At 53.1% G+C, this 20291-nt stretch overlaps 1 protein-coding gene and 1 long non-coding RNA gene across 2 annotated transcripts; both read right to left on the bottom strand.

Moving 5' to 3' along the window:
- Positions 1 to 6349: 6349 nt before the first annotated feature.
- LOC144334118 (uncharacterized) lies at positions 6350 to 11042 on the bottom strand. The gene is made up of 2 exons (XR_013403568.1): positions 10678 to 11042; positions 6350 to 9226 (listed from the first exon to the last, which is right to left on the bottom strand). It is a non-coding gene; the product is annotated as an uncharacterized LOC144334118 (long non-coding RNA).
- A 2450-nt stretch (positions 11043 to 13492) lies between these two features.
- Positions 13493 to 16846, bottom strand: AP5B1 (adaptor related protein complex 5 subunit beta 1). Its single transcript, XM_015113681.3, has 2 exons — positions 16315 to 16846; positions 13493 to 16215 (listed from the first exon to the last, which is right to left on the bottom strand). The coding sequence occupies exons 1-2, from the start codon at positions 16462 to 16464 to the stop codon at positions 13729 to 13731; spliced, it is 2637 nt and encodes an 878-aa protein (XP_014969167.3). The 5' UTR covers positions 16465 to 16846; the 3' UTR covers positions 13493 to 13728.
- Between the last annotated feature and the right edge of the window lie 3445 nt (positions 16847 to 20291).

Here is a 20291-nt window from a genome sequence, read left to right as displayed (position 1 = left end):
TTTGTTTGTTTTCATTACACCTTGTAATTTGTTTTCTTTTCTTTCCTTTTCTTTTCTTTCTTTTTTTTTTTTTTTTGAGACAGAGTCTCGCTCTGTCGCCCAGGCTGGAGTGCAGTGGCCAGATCTCAGCTCACTACAAGCTCCGCCTCCCGGGTTTACACCATTCTCCTGCCTCAGCCTCCCGAGTAGCTGGGACTACAGGCGCCCGCCACCTCGCCCGGCTAGTTTTTTGTATTTTTTAGTAGAGACGGGGTTTCACCGTGTTAGCCAGGATGGTCTCCCCACCAGCATGGTTCAAACTTCATTTACCATGGAATTTTAACGAATTCTGTAAGGTCCAAACCTTGCTGCTGGCTCTTTAGTCCAAAAAACATGACATAAATAACAGATGGGCATCATGATTAGAACATCACTGCTTTCGAAGACTAGTGGTGATTGGCTGGTCAGTGCTGGTCTGTCATTCAGCTCATGCAGACGCCAGACAAGTGTATAGTTGGGTTGCCTCCTTGTCTCTCAGTGATCAACAGATATAACATTTTATGAAATTCAATGATTGGGCCGGGCGTGGTGACTCACACCTGTAATCCCAGCGCTTTGGGAGGCCAAGGTGGATGGATCACTTGAGGTCAGGAGTTGAAGACCATCCTGGCCAACCTGGTGAAACTCCGTCTCTACTAAAAATACAAAAATTAGCCAGGCGCCCGTGGTGGTGGGCGCCTATAATCCCAGCTACTCGGAGGCTGAGGCAGGAGAATCACTTAAACCTGGGAGGCAGAGGTTGCCGTGAGCCAAGATTGTGCCACTGCACTCCAGCCTGGGTGACAGAGCGAGACTCCTTCTCAAAATAATAATAATAATAATAATAATAATAATTTTAAAAATCGGATGAATAACTGGAAGGGGGAATGGCTAACAAATATAAAAGTACAGCAAAAAAAAATGAGGATAAGACTGGAAGTGAAATTGTATATGAAGCTGTGGCACGAACTATATTGAAAGTCTGATGAATATCATGATATAGTTTGGATGCTTATCTCCTCCAATGCTCATGTTGAAGTGTGACCCCCCCAATGTTGGAGGTGGGGCTTAGTGGGAGGGGTTGGGCCATGGGAGTGGATCCCTCAGGAATGGCTTGGTGCCCTCTTCAAGGTAATGAGTGGTAGTAAGTTCACATGAGAACTGATTATTTAAAAGTGTGGCAGCTCCCCATCCCTCTCTCTTGCTCCCTCTCCTGCCATGTGATACACTGCTCCCCCTTTGCCCTCTGCCATGGTTGTAAGCTTCCCAAGGCCTCACCAGAAGCAGGTGCTGGAGCCATGCTTCTCGTACAGACTGTAGAACTGTGACCCAAATAAACCTCTTTTCTTTATAAATTACCTAGTCTCCAGTGTTCCTTCAGAGCAACACGAAATAAACTAATACATATAATAAACGAGGTAAAGTTGCTTCAACATATTTTTTAAATTTTTTCTTTTAATTTTTTTTTTTTCTTTGTTGCCCAGGCTAGTCTTGAACTCCTGAGCTCAAGAGATCCTCCCACCTCAGCCTCCCAAAGTGCTGGGATTACAGGCATGAACCAACACGTCCAGGCTGCTTCAACATCTTTTAGTTTAAATTGCACTGGAAACAGAAGTCGTTTGTGGTTGAAATGGAATGTTTACTTCTATGTTGAACTGAAGACTGTAATTTGTTAACAATCCCCATCGGTTTGGCCAGCATTCCGGCTGAAGCATTGAAGTTAATTGCCACATTGACAGAAAACAGTAATTTCAAGGAGACTGTAGAAACTTTTACCAACGGTAAAGGGTGGTTTGTTTCATCATTTCAGAAGTTGGCATGAATTGATTAATGTGAAACTGTCAAGCACAGATGAGGATATTGCTGTGAATTCTGCAAGGATTCAGATGTCAAGGATTTTTTTTTTTTTTTTTGGTCAGGGTCTCGTTCTGTTGCTCAAACTGTACTGAAGTGGCACGATCATGGCTCACTGCAGCCTCAAACTCCTGAGCTCAAGCAATCCTCCAGCCTCAGCCTCCCAAGTAGCTTAGATGATAGGCATGTGCCACCACACCCAGCTAGGTTTCTGCATTTTTTTAGAGGCCAGGGGCGGTGGCTCATGCCTGTAATCCCAGCACTTTGGGAGGCCGTGGCTGGCGGATCACCCAAGGTTAGGAGTTCGAGACCAGCCTGGCCAACATGGTGAAACCCCATCTCTACTAAAAATACAAAAATTAGGCCGGGCGTGGTGGCTCACGCCTGTAATCCCAGCACTTTGGGAGGCCGAGGTGGGCGGATCACAAGGTCAGGAGATCGAGACCATGGTGAAACCCCGTCTCTACTAAAAATAGAAAAAATTAGCCGGGCGCAGGGGCGGGCGCCTGTAGTCCCAGCTACTCGGGAGGCTGAGGCAGGAGAATGGCGTGAACCCGGAAGGCAGAGCTTGCAGTGAGCCGAGATTGCGCCACTGCACTCCAGCCTGGGCGACAGAGCGAGACTCCGTCTCAAAAAAAAAAAAAAAAAAAAAAAAAACAAAAATTAGGCCAGGCATGGTGGCTCACACCTGTAATCCCAACACTTTGGGAGGCCAAGAAGGGCGGATCACCAGGTCAGGAGTTCAAGACCAGCCTGGCCAACATAGTGAAACCCCATCTCTACTAAGAATACAAAAAAAAAATTTTTTTTCTATAGATGGGGTCTCACTGTATTGCCCAGGCTGGTCTTGAACGCCTGAGCTCAGGCAATCCTCTGGCCTTAATCTCCCAAAGTGTTAAGACTATAGGCATGAGCCACCACATCCAGCTGATTTTGTTTTTTTTAACTAACCACTATACTAACGAGGATCAAGGATAATTATTAAGGCAGGCAGTGGTCACGAAAAGGATAACGATGTCCTAGAAGAAATGCCGCTGGCAAAAAGTTTAAAAGAACTTGGAGGCCGGGCGCGGTGGCTCAAGCCTGTAATCCCAGCACTTTGGGAGGCCGAGACGGGCGGATCACGAGGTCAGGAGATCAAGACCATCCTGGCTAACACGGTGAAACCCCGTCTCTACTGAAAAATACAAAAAACTAGCCGGGCGAGGTGGCGGGCGCCTGTAGTCCCAGCTACTCGGGAGGCTGAGGCAGGAGAATGGTCTAAACCCGGGAGGCGGAGCTTGCAGTGAGCTGAGATCCGGCCACTGCACCCCAGCCTGGGCGACAGAGCAAGACTCTGTCTCAAAAAAAAAAAAAAAGAACTTGGAGATATTTCACAACATTGGAAGTACAAAGGATAAGATGTTGAAAGTTGATCCAAACTTAGAAAGGAGTATGACAATTTGCCAAGGCATGCAAAATGTGTTCTTTTGTTGTTGTTGTTGTTTCTTTTGAGATAGAGTCTCGCTCTTGTCACCCAGGCTGGAGTGCAATAGCGCAATCTCGGGTCACTGAAACCTCCACCTTCCAGGTTCAAGTGATTCTCCTGCCTCAGCCTCCTGAGTAGCTGGGATTATAGGCGCCCACCACAATACCCAGCTAATTTTTTTTATCTTTAGTAGAGACAGGGTTTCACCATGTCGGGCAGGCTGGTCTTAAACTCCTGACGTAAAGTGATCTGCCCGCCTTGCCCTCCCAAAGTGCTGGGATTACAGGCATGAGTCACCGTGCCCGGCCTTCTTTTTTCTTTTTTTTTTTTGAGACAAGGCCTCACTCTGTCACCCAGGCTGGAGTGCAGTGGTGTGATCATGGCTCACTGCAGCCTTGAACTCCTGGGCTCAAGCTGCCATCCTCCTGCCTCAGGAGGCAGCTAGGACTGCACACATGCGCCACCACACTTGGCTGCTGTGTTTTCGTGTTTTTTTTTAAATTTTTGTAGAGACAGGGTCTCACTATGTTACCCAGTCTGTTCTGAAACAGCTGGCCTCAAGCGATCTTCCCGCCTTGGCCTCCCCAAGTGCTGGAATTACAGATGTGAGCCACCACGCTCAGCCTATATATAGTATTTATAATTGTTCTCTTTGGTGTGGATAAAACACATCTCTATCAGACTGGCTTATGGGTGCAGAATTCCATTGGTACTTATTGAAAAACAGAAAATTGTTTCCTATAACCATGATACTTGAAGGATAGTTTGTCTGAATATAAAATCCTGGCTCACACTTGTAAAGGTATAATGTCTAAAACCTGCTGCTCCGTTGCTATCTTGCTTTGTATGCTGGTTTAAAAAGTCTGCTGTCGGCCAGGTGCGGTAGCTCACGCCTGTAATCCCAGCACTTTGGGAGGCCGAGGCAGGTGAATCATGAGGTCAGGAGATCGAGGCCATCCTGGCTAACATGGTGAAACCCCATCTCTACTAAAAAAATACAAAAAAATTAGCCAGGCGTGGTGGCGGGCACCTGTATTCCCAGCTACTCAGGAGGCTGAGGCAGGAGAATGGCATGAACCAGGGAGGCGGAGCTTGCAGTGAGCCGAGATCACGCCACTGCACTCCAGCCTGGGCGACAAACTGGAGTCCTTGAGAGTTTTTCTTTTTTAAAGAGTCTTTGAGGCCAGGCATGGTGGCTCACACCTGTAATCCCAGCACTTTGGGAGGCCAAGGTGGGCGGATTACCTGATGTCAGGAGTTCCAGACCAGCCTGGCCAACATGGCGAAACCTCATCTCTACCAAAAATACAAAAATTAGCCGGGCGTGGTGGCAGGTGACTGTAATCCCAGTTACTCAGAAGGCTGAGGCAGGACAATCACTTGGATCCAGGAGGCGGAGATTGCAGTGAGCCGAGATCATGCCACTGCATTCCAGAGTGGGTAACAGAGTGGGACTCCGTTTCAAAAAAAATAAACAATAAAAGTCTTTAAAATTAGAGTTTTACTAGGATATGTTTCAAAGTTGATCACACTGAGTGAATCTTCCCACATTCCCAGTGGGCTCTTCCAATGTGCAGATTTTTTGCTCCTGGACAGTTTTCTTACAGTGTTAAATATTAGTGCTAGTTTAGTTGTTTATTTTTTCTTCAGGGACTCCAATAACACACATGTGATTCCTTCTTTGAGTATATTCTGTTTCCATTACTTTCTTTGGACCCAGCCTACTTCTTTATCTCATTTTCATTCTCTTGCTTGGTTTCCTATGTTCCTTTAATGCTCCTTATTAAATTTTTATTTGAATTTATTCTCCCTTGGGCATCTTGTAATTTAATCTTTACTTCTAGATAATTTTGTCTGTTTATTCCATTTCTTTCCAGAGTTCAATCAAATCTATTTTCATTTCTTCCTCTATTTTGTCTGTTTCTGTTCTTTGTTTTTAAATTTCCCACCCAAAGTGGTTTTGCATGTCTTCAAATGCTTGTTTTGCATGTATTTGGTTCTGTTTAGTGTTGTATTGCAGCTTTCTTCTTCTTCATGGCTGTTGTTTCAGAGGTTTGTGTGAATTTTCCTTGGTTCATATGTGATGAAGTTCATTTTCTGATATTTTGCAATAACTGTATGAACCTGTCTTTTCATTATTCATTTTTGTGGTATTGGATGTTTTACAAGATCCCTAGATAATGCGCCCTCTTCTGGCAACATTATGAAGTCCAGATGCTTTAGTGAATTTGTTTTGCAGGGGTGGGGGTTGTGGGTCTTCTTTCTTTTTTTTTTTTGTCTTGGAGGGCAATTAAACTTCTCCATTTGCTTCCCTAGTCACACTCAAATGCCAAAGGACACTTTTCCCTTCTTTTGTGGGTAGTTGCTCCCCAAGGATCTATGTGTTTCCAAGACTGTGGCTTCACATTTCACCTGTAACTTTTTTTTTGAGACAAAGTTTTTGCTCTGTCACCCAGGCTGGAGTGCAGTGACAGGATCTCAGCTCACTGCAACCTCCACCTCCTGGGTTCAAGCGATTCTCCTTCCTCAGCCTCCCGAGTAGCTGGCACGTGCCACCACACCTGGCTAATTTTGTATTCTTAGTAGAGATGGGATTTCACCATGTTGGCCAGGCTGGTCTCGAACTCCTGACCTCAGGCAATCCACCCGCCTCGGCCTCCCAAAGTGCTGGGATTACAGGCATGAGCCCCGTGCCTGGCCTCATGTGTACTTTTAAATCCTCCACATATTGTCCCAGCTCTGACACTACTGCAGACACTTTTGAACATTTTCAGGCTCAAGGTGTACTTAAGTGTTTTTGGTGAGGTCTTAGATCAAGCTTAAGCCCTTTACAACTCCCTCCTCTCCTTTGTCCCAGTTTTCCTCAGCCAGTCTTGTGGCAGGTGGGGCTGGAATGGGCATGTGGGAAGAAAAGTCTGAGCTGTCACTTGTTTTTCCTTTTTCTCTCTTTTTTCTTCTCCTTCTCCTTCCTCCTCCTCCTCCTCCTTCTTCTTCCTCTCTCTCTTTCTCTTTCTTTCTTTCGTTTATTTCTTGTCTCACTCACCCAGGTTGGAGTGCAGCCTGGACCTCCAGGGCTCAAATAATCCTCCTATCTCAGCCTCCCAAGTAGCTAGAACTACAGGTGCACACCACCACGCCCAGCTAATTTTTGTATTTTTTGTAAAGACAGGTTTTTGCCATGTTGCCCTGGCTAGTTTCGAACTCCTGGGCTCAAGGAATCTGTCCACCTCAGCCTCCCGAAGTGCTGGGATTACAAACGTTGAGTCACTACGCCCGGCCGGGTAATTTCTATGTTATTTGTTTTTCTTGTTCTTTTTAAGTTTGAGCATTCTTGTCTCCAAGTTATCCTGAGGGCTTGCTGTTGCATAATTTTATCTTTTCTCCTCATTCCATATTGTTTCTCTAGGCGACACTGGGGACCTACGCTGCTACCATTGTCCTCCTACCTGAAAGCCTCTGACAAAATATTGTCTTCCCATTCCATTGAAGGTTTAGAGGCCTCAGTGTCCAAGGGAGAATGCTGCCAGGAATTGACACTGCATGGTTTTTTTGAACTGGAAGGCTGCCCCCGTCGCTTTGCCTGGGGGCCAAGAGCTCTAAAAGGAAGACTGACCCTGACTGTCCACCAAGGAGCTGCTGCTGCCACACAACAGAGACAAGGAGTCCGTCGTACCCAGGGGATCCCCGAGACATCTCTGAGGATTGCTGGGTTCAGTGACAGTGTTAATGAAAGCCTCAAGTGACCCAATACAAGCAGAATAACCAAGGACTCAAGACCCTTCAGGAATGAAGTTTGGGTCACCTCATTAAGTAAAGGAACTAAAGGAACATGAATGGGTATGGAAGAAAGAAGCTGTAAATATCAATCCAGGGTCAACAGATAAAATACAGGATGCTCAGTGTCAAAAAGGAAAACTTTAGCCCAGGTAAGTTTCACAGTGTTTAACTGAGCAAAGAACAATTCAAGAATTGGGCAGCCTCTCATGCCAGAGTGGGCTCAGAGATGCCAGTGTAGCCACGTGGTGGAAGATTTACGGACAGAAAGGAAAATGAAGTACAGAAAACATAAGTGAGATACAGGAAACAGCCAGACTGGTTACAGATTGGTGTTTCCCTTATCTGAACACAGTTTGAACAGTTGGCCACCTTTGATTAGCCAAAACTCAGTGACTGCCACAAGTGTTGGCTACAGTCTGCTTACAAGTCCATTTAGGTTATAGTTCACAATGTACAGAGAAACCTTTAAGCCAGACTTAAAATATGTAAGAAGGCAGCTTTAGGCTAAACATGATTTAACACTGGTGATAGCCCGGGCACAGTGGCTCACACCTGTAACCCCAGCACCTTGGGAGGCTGAGGCAGGTGGATCACTTGAGGCCAGGAGTTGGAGACCAGTCTGGCCATTATGGCAAAACCTTGTCTTTACTAAAAATACAAAAATTAGCCAGGTGTGGTGGCACGCACCTATAATCTCAGCTACTCAGGACGCTGAGGCACGAGAATGGGTTAAACCCGGGAGGCGGACGTTGCAGTGAGCCAAGATCACGCCACTGCACTCCAGGCTGGGCAACAGAGCAAGACTGTCTCAAAAACAAAAACAAAAACAAAAACAAAACAAAAAGCCACCAATTATATCTGAACCTTGGAGAAACACCTATTGGTTTTTTAGTATAAGTATGTCCTATTAACAACTAAAAAAATTCATTGTTTCTCCAAAATTCAAATTTAAATGCAAATCCTATATAATATTTTTATTTGCTAAACCTAGCAACCCTAATTAGGGCCTTGTAACCCATTGCACAAACGATTCATACTTTCTTCCTTCCATGTAAAATAGAGATTAAGCAATATCTTTCCCCTTGTTTCATATAAAGTGTATTATTGATAATTGTTAACTAAAAAAAGAAACTCAATATACACAGTTTATAAATTTTGAAAGGAGGAGACTTTATTTCTTATAAAGGGTTAGGCTGGGCTTGGTGGCTCACACCTATAATCCCAGCACTTTGGGAGGCCAAGGCAGGAGGATCACTTGAACCCAGGAGGCCTTAACCAGCCTGGACAACATAGTGAGACCCCATCTCTACACAAAATTTTAAAAATTAGCCTGGTGTGGTGGCATGCACCTGTAGTCTTAGGTACCTGGAGGCTGAGGCAGGAGGATCACTTTGGCCCAGGAGTTTGAGGGTGCAGTGAGCTATGATCGCACCGCTGCACTCCAGCCTCAGAAAGGGAGTGAGACCCGCTGGGAAGCATGCCTCCAGTCAAGACCAGAGACAGGAACTTCAAAGGAGGAGGGGTTAGGGTAGGAGCTTCATGCTCAATGGATTGACTAAACATACCTATTCAATAGGTTACATGAGGAGCTATGAATATTCATGAAGGTGGTTCTGACACACGCATATTGAACAAACATGCATGTAACATACAACCCATGGTCACTCTGGGGTGAAGACTTAACATTTACATGTATTATAATTAGGCCCTATATGGCAAAATGTCTTTTCAGGACATGAAGACATGCAAGTGCAGGAGCTCTGTAAGCCAGCCAGAACCAGTCCATGGTGGGTGGTCATCTTGTCGGGAAGAAATTACTGAAATCAGTCTTGTCCAACCAAAGCTGTAGTTATGGCTGGTGAAACAGTGGCTAGAGGTCAGTCAGTCAGCATCTGGTGGAGCTGAAAATGTTTTTAATATTGCTTATCTCAAAGCCAGTGCTTGGGCCGAGTGCGGTGGCTCACGACTGTTATCCCAACACTTTGGAAGGCCGAGGCGGGTAGATCACCTGAGGTCATGAGTTCAAGACCAGCCTGGCCAATGTGGTGAAACCCCATCTCTACTAAAAATACAAAAATTGGCCGGGCACGGTGGCTCAAGCCTGTAATCCTAGCACTTTGGGAGGCCGAGACGGGCGGATCACAAGGTCAGGAGATCAAGACCATCCTGGCTAACACGGTGAAACCCCGTCTCTACTAAAAATACAAAAAATTAGCCGGGCGAGGTGGCGGGCGCCTGTAGTCCCAGCTACACGGGAGGCTGAGGCAGGAGAATGGCGTAAACCCGGGGGGCGGAGCTTGCAGTGAGCTGAGATCCGGCCACTGCACTCCAGCCCGGGCGACAGAGCGAGACTCCGTCTCAACAACAACAACAACAAAAATACAAAAATTGGCCGGGCGTGGTGGCGGACACCTGTAATCCCAGTTACTCAGGAGGCTGAGGCGGGAGAATCACTTGAACCCAGAAGGCAGAGGTTGCAGTGAGCCAAGATCACGCCACTGCACTCCTGCCTGGGTGACAAAGTAAGACTCCGTCTCAAACAAAAAAAAAAAACCAAAACACACAAACAAAAAAAAAAGTGTTTGTTTTTAAGCTTTTTAGCTGCTACAGAAAAAAAAAAAACCAAAAAACCCTTGTGCAGTTAGAACATAGTTTATTCATAAGTGGGGGGCAGGGGAGGCAGAGTGTGAAGGGGGGCCCTACATGACTTAACCCTTGCTTGGCATGGCCTTAGGTCCTGTTTACAATTTGGTATCTTATGCCACAGAGTCTGTTCTGTCCATCTCATGATCCCTATTTTGTTCATTCATGCTGGGCAGTTGTGTCTAAACCATAAAGGGATGGGGTATAACAAGTTGCATCTGACCTCCCAGCCTGTCAGGGCCAGGAATTAGGTTTTTTCTGAGGTCCCCTTGGCCACGAGGTGGCGTCTGTTCAGTCGGTGGGGTTTTAGGATTTTTAGTTTACATAACTAATTTGATAATCCAGGGCATTTGTTACAGCGTATCAAGGTGAGATTATGACTCAGCTATTTAGCACCTCCATGGCAACATGTACTTCCCCAACTGTCATGGCAGAGGAAGAGAGGGCTGGAAAAATGAGCACTGGCAATGACATACTGTGCCCCAAAACTGACCCCCTTCACATTTTTCGTTTTTTTCTTTTTGAGAGGAGTCTCGCTCTGTCATTCAGGCTGGAATGCAGTGGCCCGATCTCAGTTCACTGCAACCTCCACCTCCCAGGTTCAAGCGATTCTCCTGCCTCAGCCTCCTGAGTAGCTGGGATTATGGGCACGCCACCACGCCCAGCTAATTTTTGTATTTTTAGTAGAGACGGGTTTCACTATGTTGGCCAGGCTGGTCTCGAACTCCTCACCTCAGGTGATCAACCCGCCTTGGCCTCCCAAAGTGCTGGGATTACAGGCATGAGCCACCCCGCCCAGCCCTTGACCCCCTTCACATTTCATTAGCCAGAGCTGGACTTGTGGCCAGACCTGCCTTGAAGGAGGCAAGGAAAGGTATGTGAACATGAGCAACATCCACACAGGTGGACAAAGTGACCCATGTGACTTTGGTTCCCTCTCTTTAGGAAGAATTTTTGGATGTACTTGGGACAGTTACAGGCATGCTGCTATTGCCATGATCTTCAGGAAGCTGAAGTGATGAGCAGCAGTGTGTGATTCTGAGAACACAGAGGGCTGGGGTCTAGAAGCTATCTCAGGTGGGCTCACTCAGTGCCATCCTCCCTCTTGGTGCCTCCCTAGGAATGCTGAGAAGATGCAAAACCAAAAGCTTTTACTCCAACATTGCTTAGCCAAGCTAAACACATGCATTCCCTATGATTTAACAATTCTGCTCCTAGTATGTATCACAGAGAAATTGTCCCATGGGTCCATAAGGGCATATAAGAACGGCCATTGCAGCACAGTTCTGGTTGGGGTCGGGGGAGCTGAAGGTCATGTGGTGTCCACCACTGGAGGAATGGATGGATAAAATGGGATGGATGCACAGGTGGGCAGATGGGTGAAAGGATGGTCAGTCCTCACGTGGACTAGTTACCTTACTCTTAGGCTAACAACTAGCATCTCCAGGCAAAAAGAAAACGTTTCTGGATTCCCTTGCCACTGGAGTTCTGTGGAAGAGAGAAATGGAGTCCACTAATGAGATGCCCTTTGAAGGATGTGGATGGAGGAAACAGGGCCAAGCAAGTTTGCCCTGCGGGCCCAGCCTTGGGGATATTCAGTCCTTCTGCAGCAGCATCAAGCTTCTGGCTTTGTGGGTGTCAGGAGGCACGAGTGGCAGTTGCACCCCAAGTCCCAGGGCCCAAGCACAGCTTCTGGGGTGCTTAGAGGGGGTGGATGGCAGGCAGGACAGTATGTTCTGATCTCAGCTCCAGTGGGAGCCTCCTGGAGGCGACTTCTCCAGCCTTCCCATGTACTTTGTTAAGTACCCTGATTCCCTTAAATTCCCTTCTGCCAAAAACAGCTGGAGAAGTTTCTGTTTCCTGAAACTGACCCCTTCCTGATTGGGAAATGACTTGCCAAGGTGACAAAGCAAGTTACTGTCACATCTCAAATTTGACACAGGCCTCCTGACTACCTATTAACAGTCCCACTGTCCCAGGCCGGTTTTTTGTTTTTTGGGTTTTTTTTTTTTTTTTTTTTTTTTTTTTTTGAGATAGAGCCTCGCTGCCGCCCAGGCTGGAGTGCAGTGGCGTGATCTTGGCTCACTGCAACTTCCGCCTCCCGGGTTCAAGCAATTCCCCTGCCTCACCCTCCCAAGTAGCTGGAATTATAGGTGCCCACCACCATGCCCGGCTGATTTTTGTATTTTTGTTAGAGACAGGGTTTCGCCATGTTGGCCAGATTGATCTCGAACTCCTGGCCTCAGGTGATCCACTCACCTCAGCCTCTCAAAGTGCTGAGATTACAGGCATGAGCCACCACACCCAGCTCAGGCCCGTCTTTCCTCTCCTAGCCTGCCCCAGTCAGAAGGATCAGGAGGGGTAAAGCTGGCCCATGGGGAACCTGTGGCTGGGAGCCCATGAGGCAGGGGCAGCAGAAGGTGGCAGAGAGGGTTGGACCTCTGTGACCCTGGCTGTCTGCTCTGATGGCATGGTAATGGAAACCTGCTACCAGATGACAAAACACTATTACCAAACAGCTGGGTGACCTTAGGAAAATCACTCAACCGCTCCTGCCTACAGATTTCCTCACCTGCGGGGCCCTGCAGAGCTGTTGCAAGGATGAAATGAGGCAACGTACATGTGCCTGGCAGCAGAGCTGACCCCACACAGCTCAATCCTCAGTGTTGGCATGTTTGGGGAAAAAAAACAACTAGAGGAACTAGTTCTTCTTACCTGGGAAGATTCCTAAGCACAAATTAGATTTCTTAGGGGCTGAGATTAGAAAAAGCTTAGTCTCAGCTCCTAGACCTTATTAGCAGGCCCTTCCTAGAGCTGGCTCTAATCGGCATAGCTTGGGAAGCTCTCTTCCTGGGGAAGAAACCACCTAGCCACTGCGGCCTTTCTGTTTCTGGCTTAGGTCCACTGGCCTGCCTGGCGTGAGCTCCCTGGGGCAGGGAGCCTGCAAACCTTGGGAGTGGAGAAGCGCTGGCTTGGCCGGGTGTGGTGGCTCACACCAGTAATCCCAACACTTGGGTGAGGCTGAGGCAGGAGAGTCGCTTAAGCCCAGGAGTTCGAGACCAGCCTAGGAAACGGGGAGATCCTGTCTGCAAACAATACAGTGGTGACTCACACCTGTAGTCCCAGCTACTCAGGAGGCCAGCTGAGATGGGAGGATCACCTGAGCCTGGGAGGCAGAGGCTGCAATGACCCCTAATCGCACCACTGCACTCCAGAGCCAGAGTGAGATCCTGTCTTTAACCTCCCCCAAAAACAAAGAAAGAAAAGTACTGTCTGATAGGTCAGGAGGTCCACACTAGCTCCAGCCTCCTTCCTAAATCACTGGGAGGCCTTGGGCAAGGCCAGACCCTCTCTGGGAAGCAGAAAGGAGATTTTCCCCCTGCCTCCTGGGCAGGGATTGTGGAGAACGCTAGTGCGTCTGGGTGAGAAGGCACTCTGCAGCTCTGCAGTGCTGGGTTCTGTCTGGAAGCCTTCTCAGGGCCTATGACCCTGCTACGGTTTGAATGTTTGTCCCCTCCCACACTCATGTTGAAATGTAATTGCCACTGTAACAGTGTAAGATTAGACCCTAAGAGGTGGTCAGGCCACGAGGACTCTGCCCTCCTGTGTGAACTCAGGCTGCTATCTTGGGAATGGGTTCGCACTCCCATTCTGTCCAATGTCATGGGATGATGCAGAAGGGTCCTCACTGGGCTCCGGGCCCTCAACTGTGGACTTCCCAGCCTCCAGAGCTCTGAGCCAATACATTCCTGTTTATTATAACTTACCCAGTCTCAGGTATCTTGCTAAAGCAGCAAAAACAGACTAAGACAGACCCTCACCCCCATGAGCCTGCTCCCAACCGGGGCCCAAAAGAAAACAAGCCAGCGAGGGCACTGGGGAATGCAGGGTTTTGGGGAAAGAGCTACAGGAGTGTGCCTTGGCCCCCACAAGGGCCACAGTCCTGCCCCCACCTGGTCTCCCGGGGCTCAGAGAGCAGCCGCCAGCCCACGGAGGTAGTCCCCCGCCAGGGGCAGCACAGCCCAGTCATCAGTCCGCAGGGCCACAGGCACTCCGTCTGCCAGGGCCGCCTCTAGCCGCAGCAGCAGCTTTGAGTTCGGGGGCAGGTGGATCGCTACATAGTAGCTGGTAGGGGGCTGGGCCACCACCACGAAAGGCTCCAGGTGGTGGGACACCAAGCCCTCCAGGCCCTGTGGCCCAAGTGGACACCACACACGACTCTCGGCACCCTCTGGCAGGCAGGAATCCCAGAGCTCCTCAAAGAAACCCAGCCCAGCACCCCCTGGGGGCTTCGGGAAAGGCAGAAAGAGGTCGGCAAAGTTGACGAACAGGGGTGGCAAGTGGGCATGGCACGTGAGACCAGAGGATGTGGTGTAAAGGGCGTGGACATCCAGCCGTGCGGGGGCCGGGCATCGGGGCTGCAGCGGCAGGAGCAGAGGGCGGGCAGGGCGACCAGGACACAGGCAGGGCACATGGACAGCCTCCAGGGGTGCATACAGCTGCCCTTCTACACGGAAGCGCAGCTCCAGAGAGTAGATGGGCTCCAGCGCCTCCGGCTGGAGCTTCAGCACTGGGAGTGGGCCCTTGACCCCATGGGACCCCACGCTCAGCCGTACCAGGGCCGGGGCCTCCTGCACCATCAGTGCTGCCACAAAGCCCTGGTTCTCGGCCACCAGTGAAGAGGCCAGTGCAGGTGGGGCAAGCGAGGGGCCCAGGGCCACCCCCAACTTGGGTCCAGCCAGGTGTGCCAGGAGGATGTAGTAGAGACGGGCATGGTCACGCCCATCAGGGTCCTCCAGCTGCCTGGCCAGCACCTGCAGCAAGTCAACCAGGCCACCCCTCACCCCTGCCCGCAGCAGCGCCCGGCAGACCCGCAGTAGGCCCTGCTGTAGGTCCCAGTTCGTGCAGTGGGCAGCTGCGGCCTGTAGAAAGTTGAGAGTAGCACTCTGGGCATCTCCATCTGCCACCTTTGCCAGCATTTTCAGGTGCCAGCAAAGAGCTTCATCCCTGCCCGGCCTGGACACCACCTCCTGCCGCAACACCACCTTCAGGGGCTCCCTCAGCTCAGAGTCCACCTGATCCAAGAAGTCCACAAAGTGGGAAGCCAGCATGGGCCGGACTCGGTATAGCTGGGCCAGTCCGTGGATCAAGGGGGTCAGCACTGTAGGTTGCCCAGCCAGGCAGCGGGTCACCAGATATGAGGCCTGGAAGCAGACAGTGGCCAAGGCCCGGGGGCCCTCATCCAGGGCTGCCCGCTGCCGCAAGCCAGCCAGCAGCTCTTCCAGGTAGTGCCGTGGGCTTGGAAGCTGGCCTTTCTCCTCTTCTTCATCCTCAGCACAGAGCAGGCATAGCAAATGCAGGCGGGCCAGGAGAGCCATCGGGTCATGCAGGAGACTGGGCAGGAGACCACGGCATAGCTGAGGCCCTAGCAGCAGTGGGGCAGCCTCCTCACCTTCGGGACCCAGCGGCCAGTTCTCAGGGAAGCTCAGGAGGCAGTGCAGGTAAAAGAGATGGGTGGGCGGAGGCAGAGCAGGGTGCTGGGCAGCCAAGGTGAGCCGGCGGAGCAGCAGTGCTTCATCCTGGGCTGTGAACAGGGCCTCACCAAAGGCCGCCTTAAGGGCAAGCACGGCGTGCAGCAGTGTCAGCTGTGCTGTGCCTAGCAGCCGTACCAGCTGCGGCTTGAAGAGTGCGGGTGGCTGTCCCTGCAGACCCCGCAGGGCCCAGCCCAGCAGCCACAGGAGCTGGGCCTGGGCCACAGGAGTGAGCAGATAGGAGGTGTCCAGGAGCTGGATCACCGCAGCCCGCAGCTCCCGCGCCTCCTCAGGGCTGTGCTCTCGTGCTGTAAGACTACGCTCCCCCTCTCCCTCCTCAGCTGCCGGCCAGCTGGGTGCTTGGGGCTGAAGGCGTCCATCGCCCTCCTCCACTAGTGTCCAATCCCAGGGACCACCCCCAGTTGGGGGGACCTTATCCGTGAGCAGTCCCCCTAGGCCAGCCCCAACCCGGGACTGGAGCACCAAGGTGTTGCGCAAAGCAAGGGCCAGCAGCAGGCTGAGCGGCTGGACGGGGCCTTCCTGCCCCAGCAGGCCCCGTAGCAGCCCCAGGGAGCCCCCCAGCAGCCCGGGCTTGCAGCTCTCTAGCTCTCGCAGGCACTCGCAGGCGGTGGCCTGCAAGGGGCGCTGTTCCGAGGCGGGGACAAAGCCTCGCCCCAGATCGCTGCCTGCGGCCAGGCCGAGCAGTAGGGGCAGGAGCCGGCAGGAGGCGCCCGAGGTGGGGCCCAGCGCGCCGCCCGCCGCCAGGGCTGTGGTGGCCGCCAGCAGCAGGGGCCGACGGAGAGCTGAGGGCCGCGGGGGTAGGAGGACCAAGGTGTCCAACAAGGAGATGGCGGCCACCTCGGCCGCAGAGACGTCGGGCCACAGCTGGGCAGGGTACTCCAAGCTCAGGGCCAGCAGGGAAACCTGGATAGGGGATTAGGAGGCAATCACGAAGATGAGGTTCAGGACTCGGCGGGCTGGGGTGACTCTGCGGGCAGGGGCAGGGGACGCGTGGGGGCCTACCTTGGTCTGCTCGCTCAGCTTCTCACTCCTCAGGTCGCCCAGCAGGTCCCGACCCAAATCCTCCCCCTCGGGACCTGCCATGAAGGCGGACGGGCTGGCCCGGAAGGCCCCCAAGCGCTGGGCCCAGGCGTCCCGGCTCAGGGGCCCCATCGTGAGGCGCGCGGGCCCCTGCGCAGGGAGAGGGACCCTCAGGCCGCAGCCACCAGGAGCGCGGGCCCGCCGCCGACCCCGAGGGGCTACGGTCACTCCCGGCCGCCGCGCAGATGCCGACGGGACCCGCGCCCGGCTCCCACGGTGACACCAGGGCTCTCAGGGCCGACGCCGGGGCCCCCGCGGGACGGGACAGGAGCAGGGCGAGGGAGGGTGCGTGCCGAGAGCTCGTTAGGCCGCCGCCCTCCAGCCCGCGGCCCGCACCGAAACCACAGCGCCACCCCGGCCCCCGGCGCCCGCGGTAACGGGCCGCGCTCGCCGCCTGACTCAGCCGCCGCGGGCGCTCAGGCCGGCCGGCTCCTTCCGGGCTGGCGGCGCGGGGCGGGGCGCAGCGCGGGGGCGGCCAAGGCCCGGCGGGGTGGGGTGGGGCGGGGCGTAACGGGGCCACCGCCTCCCGCAGGTGCCGACTCGCCGGTTTCGCGGGGGCTGACTAACTGTCCCGCCGTGTAGGCCCCCTTCCCCGAAACCGCCTCAGGCCCAGGCAGGAAAGGCGGAGGGGAGTGGGTAGGGGCGGCGGAGCGGGGTGGGCCTGGGCCCCCGATGCCGGGTCCCGCGGCGCAGGGCTGGGATCCCGCGGCCCTCGGCGGACAGCGGCCGGGCCCCACCAGCGCCCGCCAAGCCGCGCAGGGCGGCGGCCAGCGCGCCCCCCGCCGGCGCCCGGGCGCACCGCACCCTGCGCCAGATGCGCGGCCCCGGGGGGCGTGGGTGCGGGTCCTGGGGCTCCCGGAGTGGCCGCTGGGGGTGAGCAAGCTGCGGTCGCAGGGCGCCCGCAGGAAGAGCGCCCCAGCTGAACCGGTCCGGCGGGCGCCGCAGGGCTTGGCTTCGCTTCCCTGACGCCTGCCTGGGCCCCCCGCCCGCTCGGCTTGGGGGCGAGGAGCCGGCGCCGCGGTTGCGGCCCGCCAGGAGCTGCTGACCTTTGTTTGCCCGAGGCCGCGCTGGCGGCCCGCAGGGGTCGTGACGGCGACGGTGGGGCAGGGCCCTAAGTCGAAAACAACGGGATCCATACTCGGGAAGTGCGGGCTGTCAGGGCCTGGCCGGTCACGGGGCTCGAGGCATGCCTAGCGATGGGGAAAACAGGCCCGGGAGGAGGGCGGCCTTGCCAACCGAGACCTGGGGCCAAGCAGGGCCGGAACTCAGCACTCTCGACTTCAGTGGGCTGGATTCTGGCTGTTTGGGGGCATTCGGGGGTCTGGGCCGCCGCCTCTCCTAGGCCAGAGGCCCAGGTTACAGGTGCCCCACAGACCACCGGTTTTCCAGGGCACAGAACCGCCGGCGCCCAAACCCCACCACCCACCTCTAGCTCTAATTAGCCGCTTTGAAGATGAAACAGGCCTGAGCCCCCATGCAAGCCACTGCCAACTGGCCTCTCCCTACCCCATCCTGCTCCAGATGGGAGGTGGTGGAGAGTTGAGGGGTGGAGAGTGCCAAAAAGGAGGCTGTCTGGGTGCCCTCGGGGATGGAGAGATAGGGACCCACCCGGAGGGACAGGTCCAGCCAGAAGGCCCGGTCCCGGCTCCTCTAGGCCCTGGCTCCACAGTTGACTCACAGGCGGCAGCCCCAAACCACTTCCCTCTAGGTGCCTCAGTTTCCCCATCTATAAAATGTGAGTGATAACTCCCACCCAAGAGGCTGTGGGGTGAGGCAGCCTGGCTAATTAAACCCAAGATGAAAGAGGGCAGGATGAGAGCAGCCCTGGGGAGGGGAGGCAGCCTGCAGTAGGAGCCAGTCTGGTTTCCCTGTCTGAGCCCAGAGGGTGCTGGTAACTGCACATCCCCGGCCCTCACCACCCTCACGGTGAGGCAGGAATGATTATTAAACCCCTCGCAGAGTTGAGGAGACAGGCTTCCAAGGGTCAGGAGGCCTGACACTGGCTCTGGCCCCGGCTCAGCCTCTGACAGCGTGGCCTCTGCACACCTCCTGCCTGAGTGTTGGCTCCTTGAGGCTGAGGGTCTGGAGGGAGGGAACCCACTTGTGGTCTCCAATGCTGCAGTGGACGAATCTGCATGGACTTACTGAGGCTCACAGCACTCAAGTACCGAGGGTGGGTACCAGATGAGGAAAGGGAAGCCCACAGAGGTGCGGTCACTCAGTCACAGAGCCCCTCAGAGGTGGAGCCTCGACTTTCACAAACAGCCCCTTGTTGCATCTGACCTGGTCCTCCCCCTACACCAGGTACCCTTGGCCCTCTTGGGTGTCCAGGTCCCTGGGTGGGCCCTGTTCTCACCTGACTGTTCCCCTATGGGCGGGTGGTGCTGGCTCTGTCCCTGGCAAAGCCAAGCATGGAGCTGAGCTCAGACTGTCATCAGACTCACCCTCGACAGCAACATGCCAGCCGAGGGCCCAGGTGTGGGCCACTGCCGGATGCTGAGCTGGGAATTCCCCACTCCATGCCCTGTCTCATTTCTCCTCCTGCTGAGTTTCTGTCCTCCCCATGCAGCCCAGTTATGGGCAAACACTAGACACAAGGCTTGGAAAAGGGAAAGTCAGTTTCCCAAGGGTTCTGAGCCTCAGTTTTCTCATCTGTAAAATCGGGCTACAACAAACACACCCTCGCGGGCCTGGCTGCTGGAGATACAGGAAGGCTTAGGAAAGAACGAGTCGATAGGCAAAGTCATGGAGATAGAGCAGATAGTGGGTGCTGGGCCACGGAGAGGGGAGACACAGTGACAGCTAATGAGTACAGGGTTTTCTTTGGGGCGATGAAAATATTCTGAGATTTAGTGGTGCTGGTTGTACAGCTCTGTGAGGTTACTAAAAACCAGTGAATTGTACATTTTATAAAAGGGTGAATTTGATGGTATATGAATTCTATCTAAATAAAGCTATTTAAAATGGCATTTAAAAAGGGGTCCCACGCCAGACCAGCAGAGGCACAAAAAGTAAAAATAAAAAGGGGCCGGGCACGGTGGCGCAAGCCTGTAATCCCAGCACTTTGGGAGGCTGAGACGGGTGGATCACGAGGTCAGGAGATCGAGACCATCCTGGCTAACACGGAGAAACCCCGTCTCTACTAAAAAATACAAAAAACTAGCCGGGCGAGGTGGCGGGCGCCTGTAGTCCCAGCTACTCAGGAGGCTGAGGCAGGAGAATGGCGTGAACCCGGGAGGCGGAGCTTGCAGTGAGCTGAGATCCGGCCACTGCACTCCAGCCTGGGCGACAGAGCGAGACTCCGTCTCAAAAAAAAATAAAATAAAATAAAAAAATAAAAAATAAAAAAAAAATACAAAGGGGTCCCTCAAGTTCAGAACTTGCAGTGGTGGGGAGGAGAACCAACAATAAACAAGGAAGACAAAACAAAATGCCACAGAGTGAAAGTTGTGGCAAATAAAATAGGATAGTGGGACAGAGGTGGCGGGGGACAAGGATTTAGCTGGGGTGGATGGAGAGGCCCCTCAGGAGAGGGGACATTTGGTTGAAACCTGAATGAAGGAAGGTGGCCAGTAATCCAGTAGGGAAATGTGTTCCAGGCAGAAGGAGCATCAGGAGGAGGGCCAGATCTGGGAACAGGCCAAGGCTTGTTCAGGGGATGCAGGAGACAGCAGTGTGACTGGCATACAGGGACCCAGCTGGAAGGGAATTGGGAGGTCAGGGGCGGCCCCAGCACGCCAGGCCTCAGCCTCTTATTCCAGCTGCAGTGAAGCCACTGGAGGGTATGAGCCGAGGAGAGGCCTGGCCTGGGTTTTAACAGCACCTCGTGTGGCCCACCTGCCTCTCCAACCTCAGCTCCCCTGCCCTTTCTTCCCCTCACCGCACAGCCAAGTTGCATT

The sequence above is a fragment of the Macaca mulatta genome, chromosome 14, assembly GCF_049350105.2.
Source record: "Macaca mulatta isolate MMU2019108-1 chromosome 14, T2T-MMU8v2.0, whole genome shotgun sequence".
Lineage (NCBI taxonomy): Eukaryota > Metazoa > Chordata > Mammalia > Primates > Cercopithecidae > Macaca > Macaca mulatta.
This window is presented reverse-complemented; position numbering and strand designations above follow the sequence as displayed.

Excerpts from the sequence above, each read along its gene's own strand:
- AP5B1 (XM_015113681.3), bottom strand. The coding sequence starts at position 16,464 with ATGGGGCCCCTGAGCCGGGACGCCTGGGCCCAGCGCTTGGGGGCCTTC. Across the intron at positions 16,216-16,314 it reads AGCTGAGCGAGCAGACCAAG|GTTTCCCTGCTGGCCCTGAG; the intron begins GTAGGCCCCCAC and ends TCCCCTATCCAG.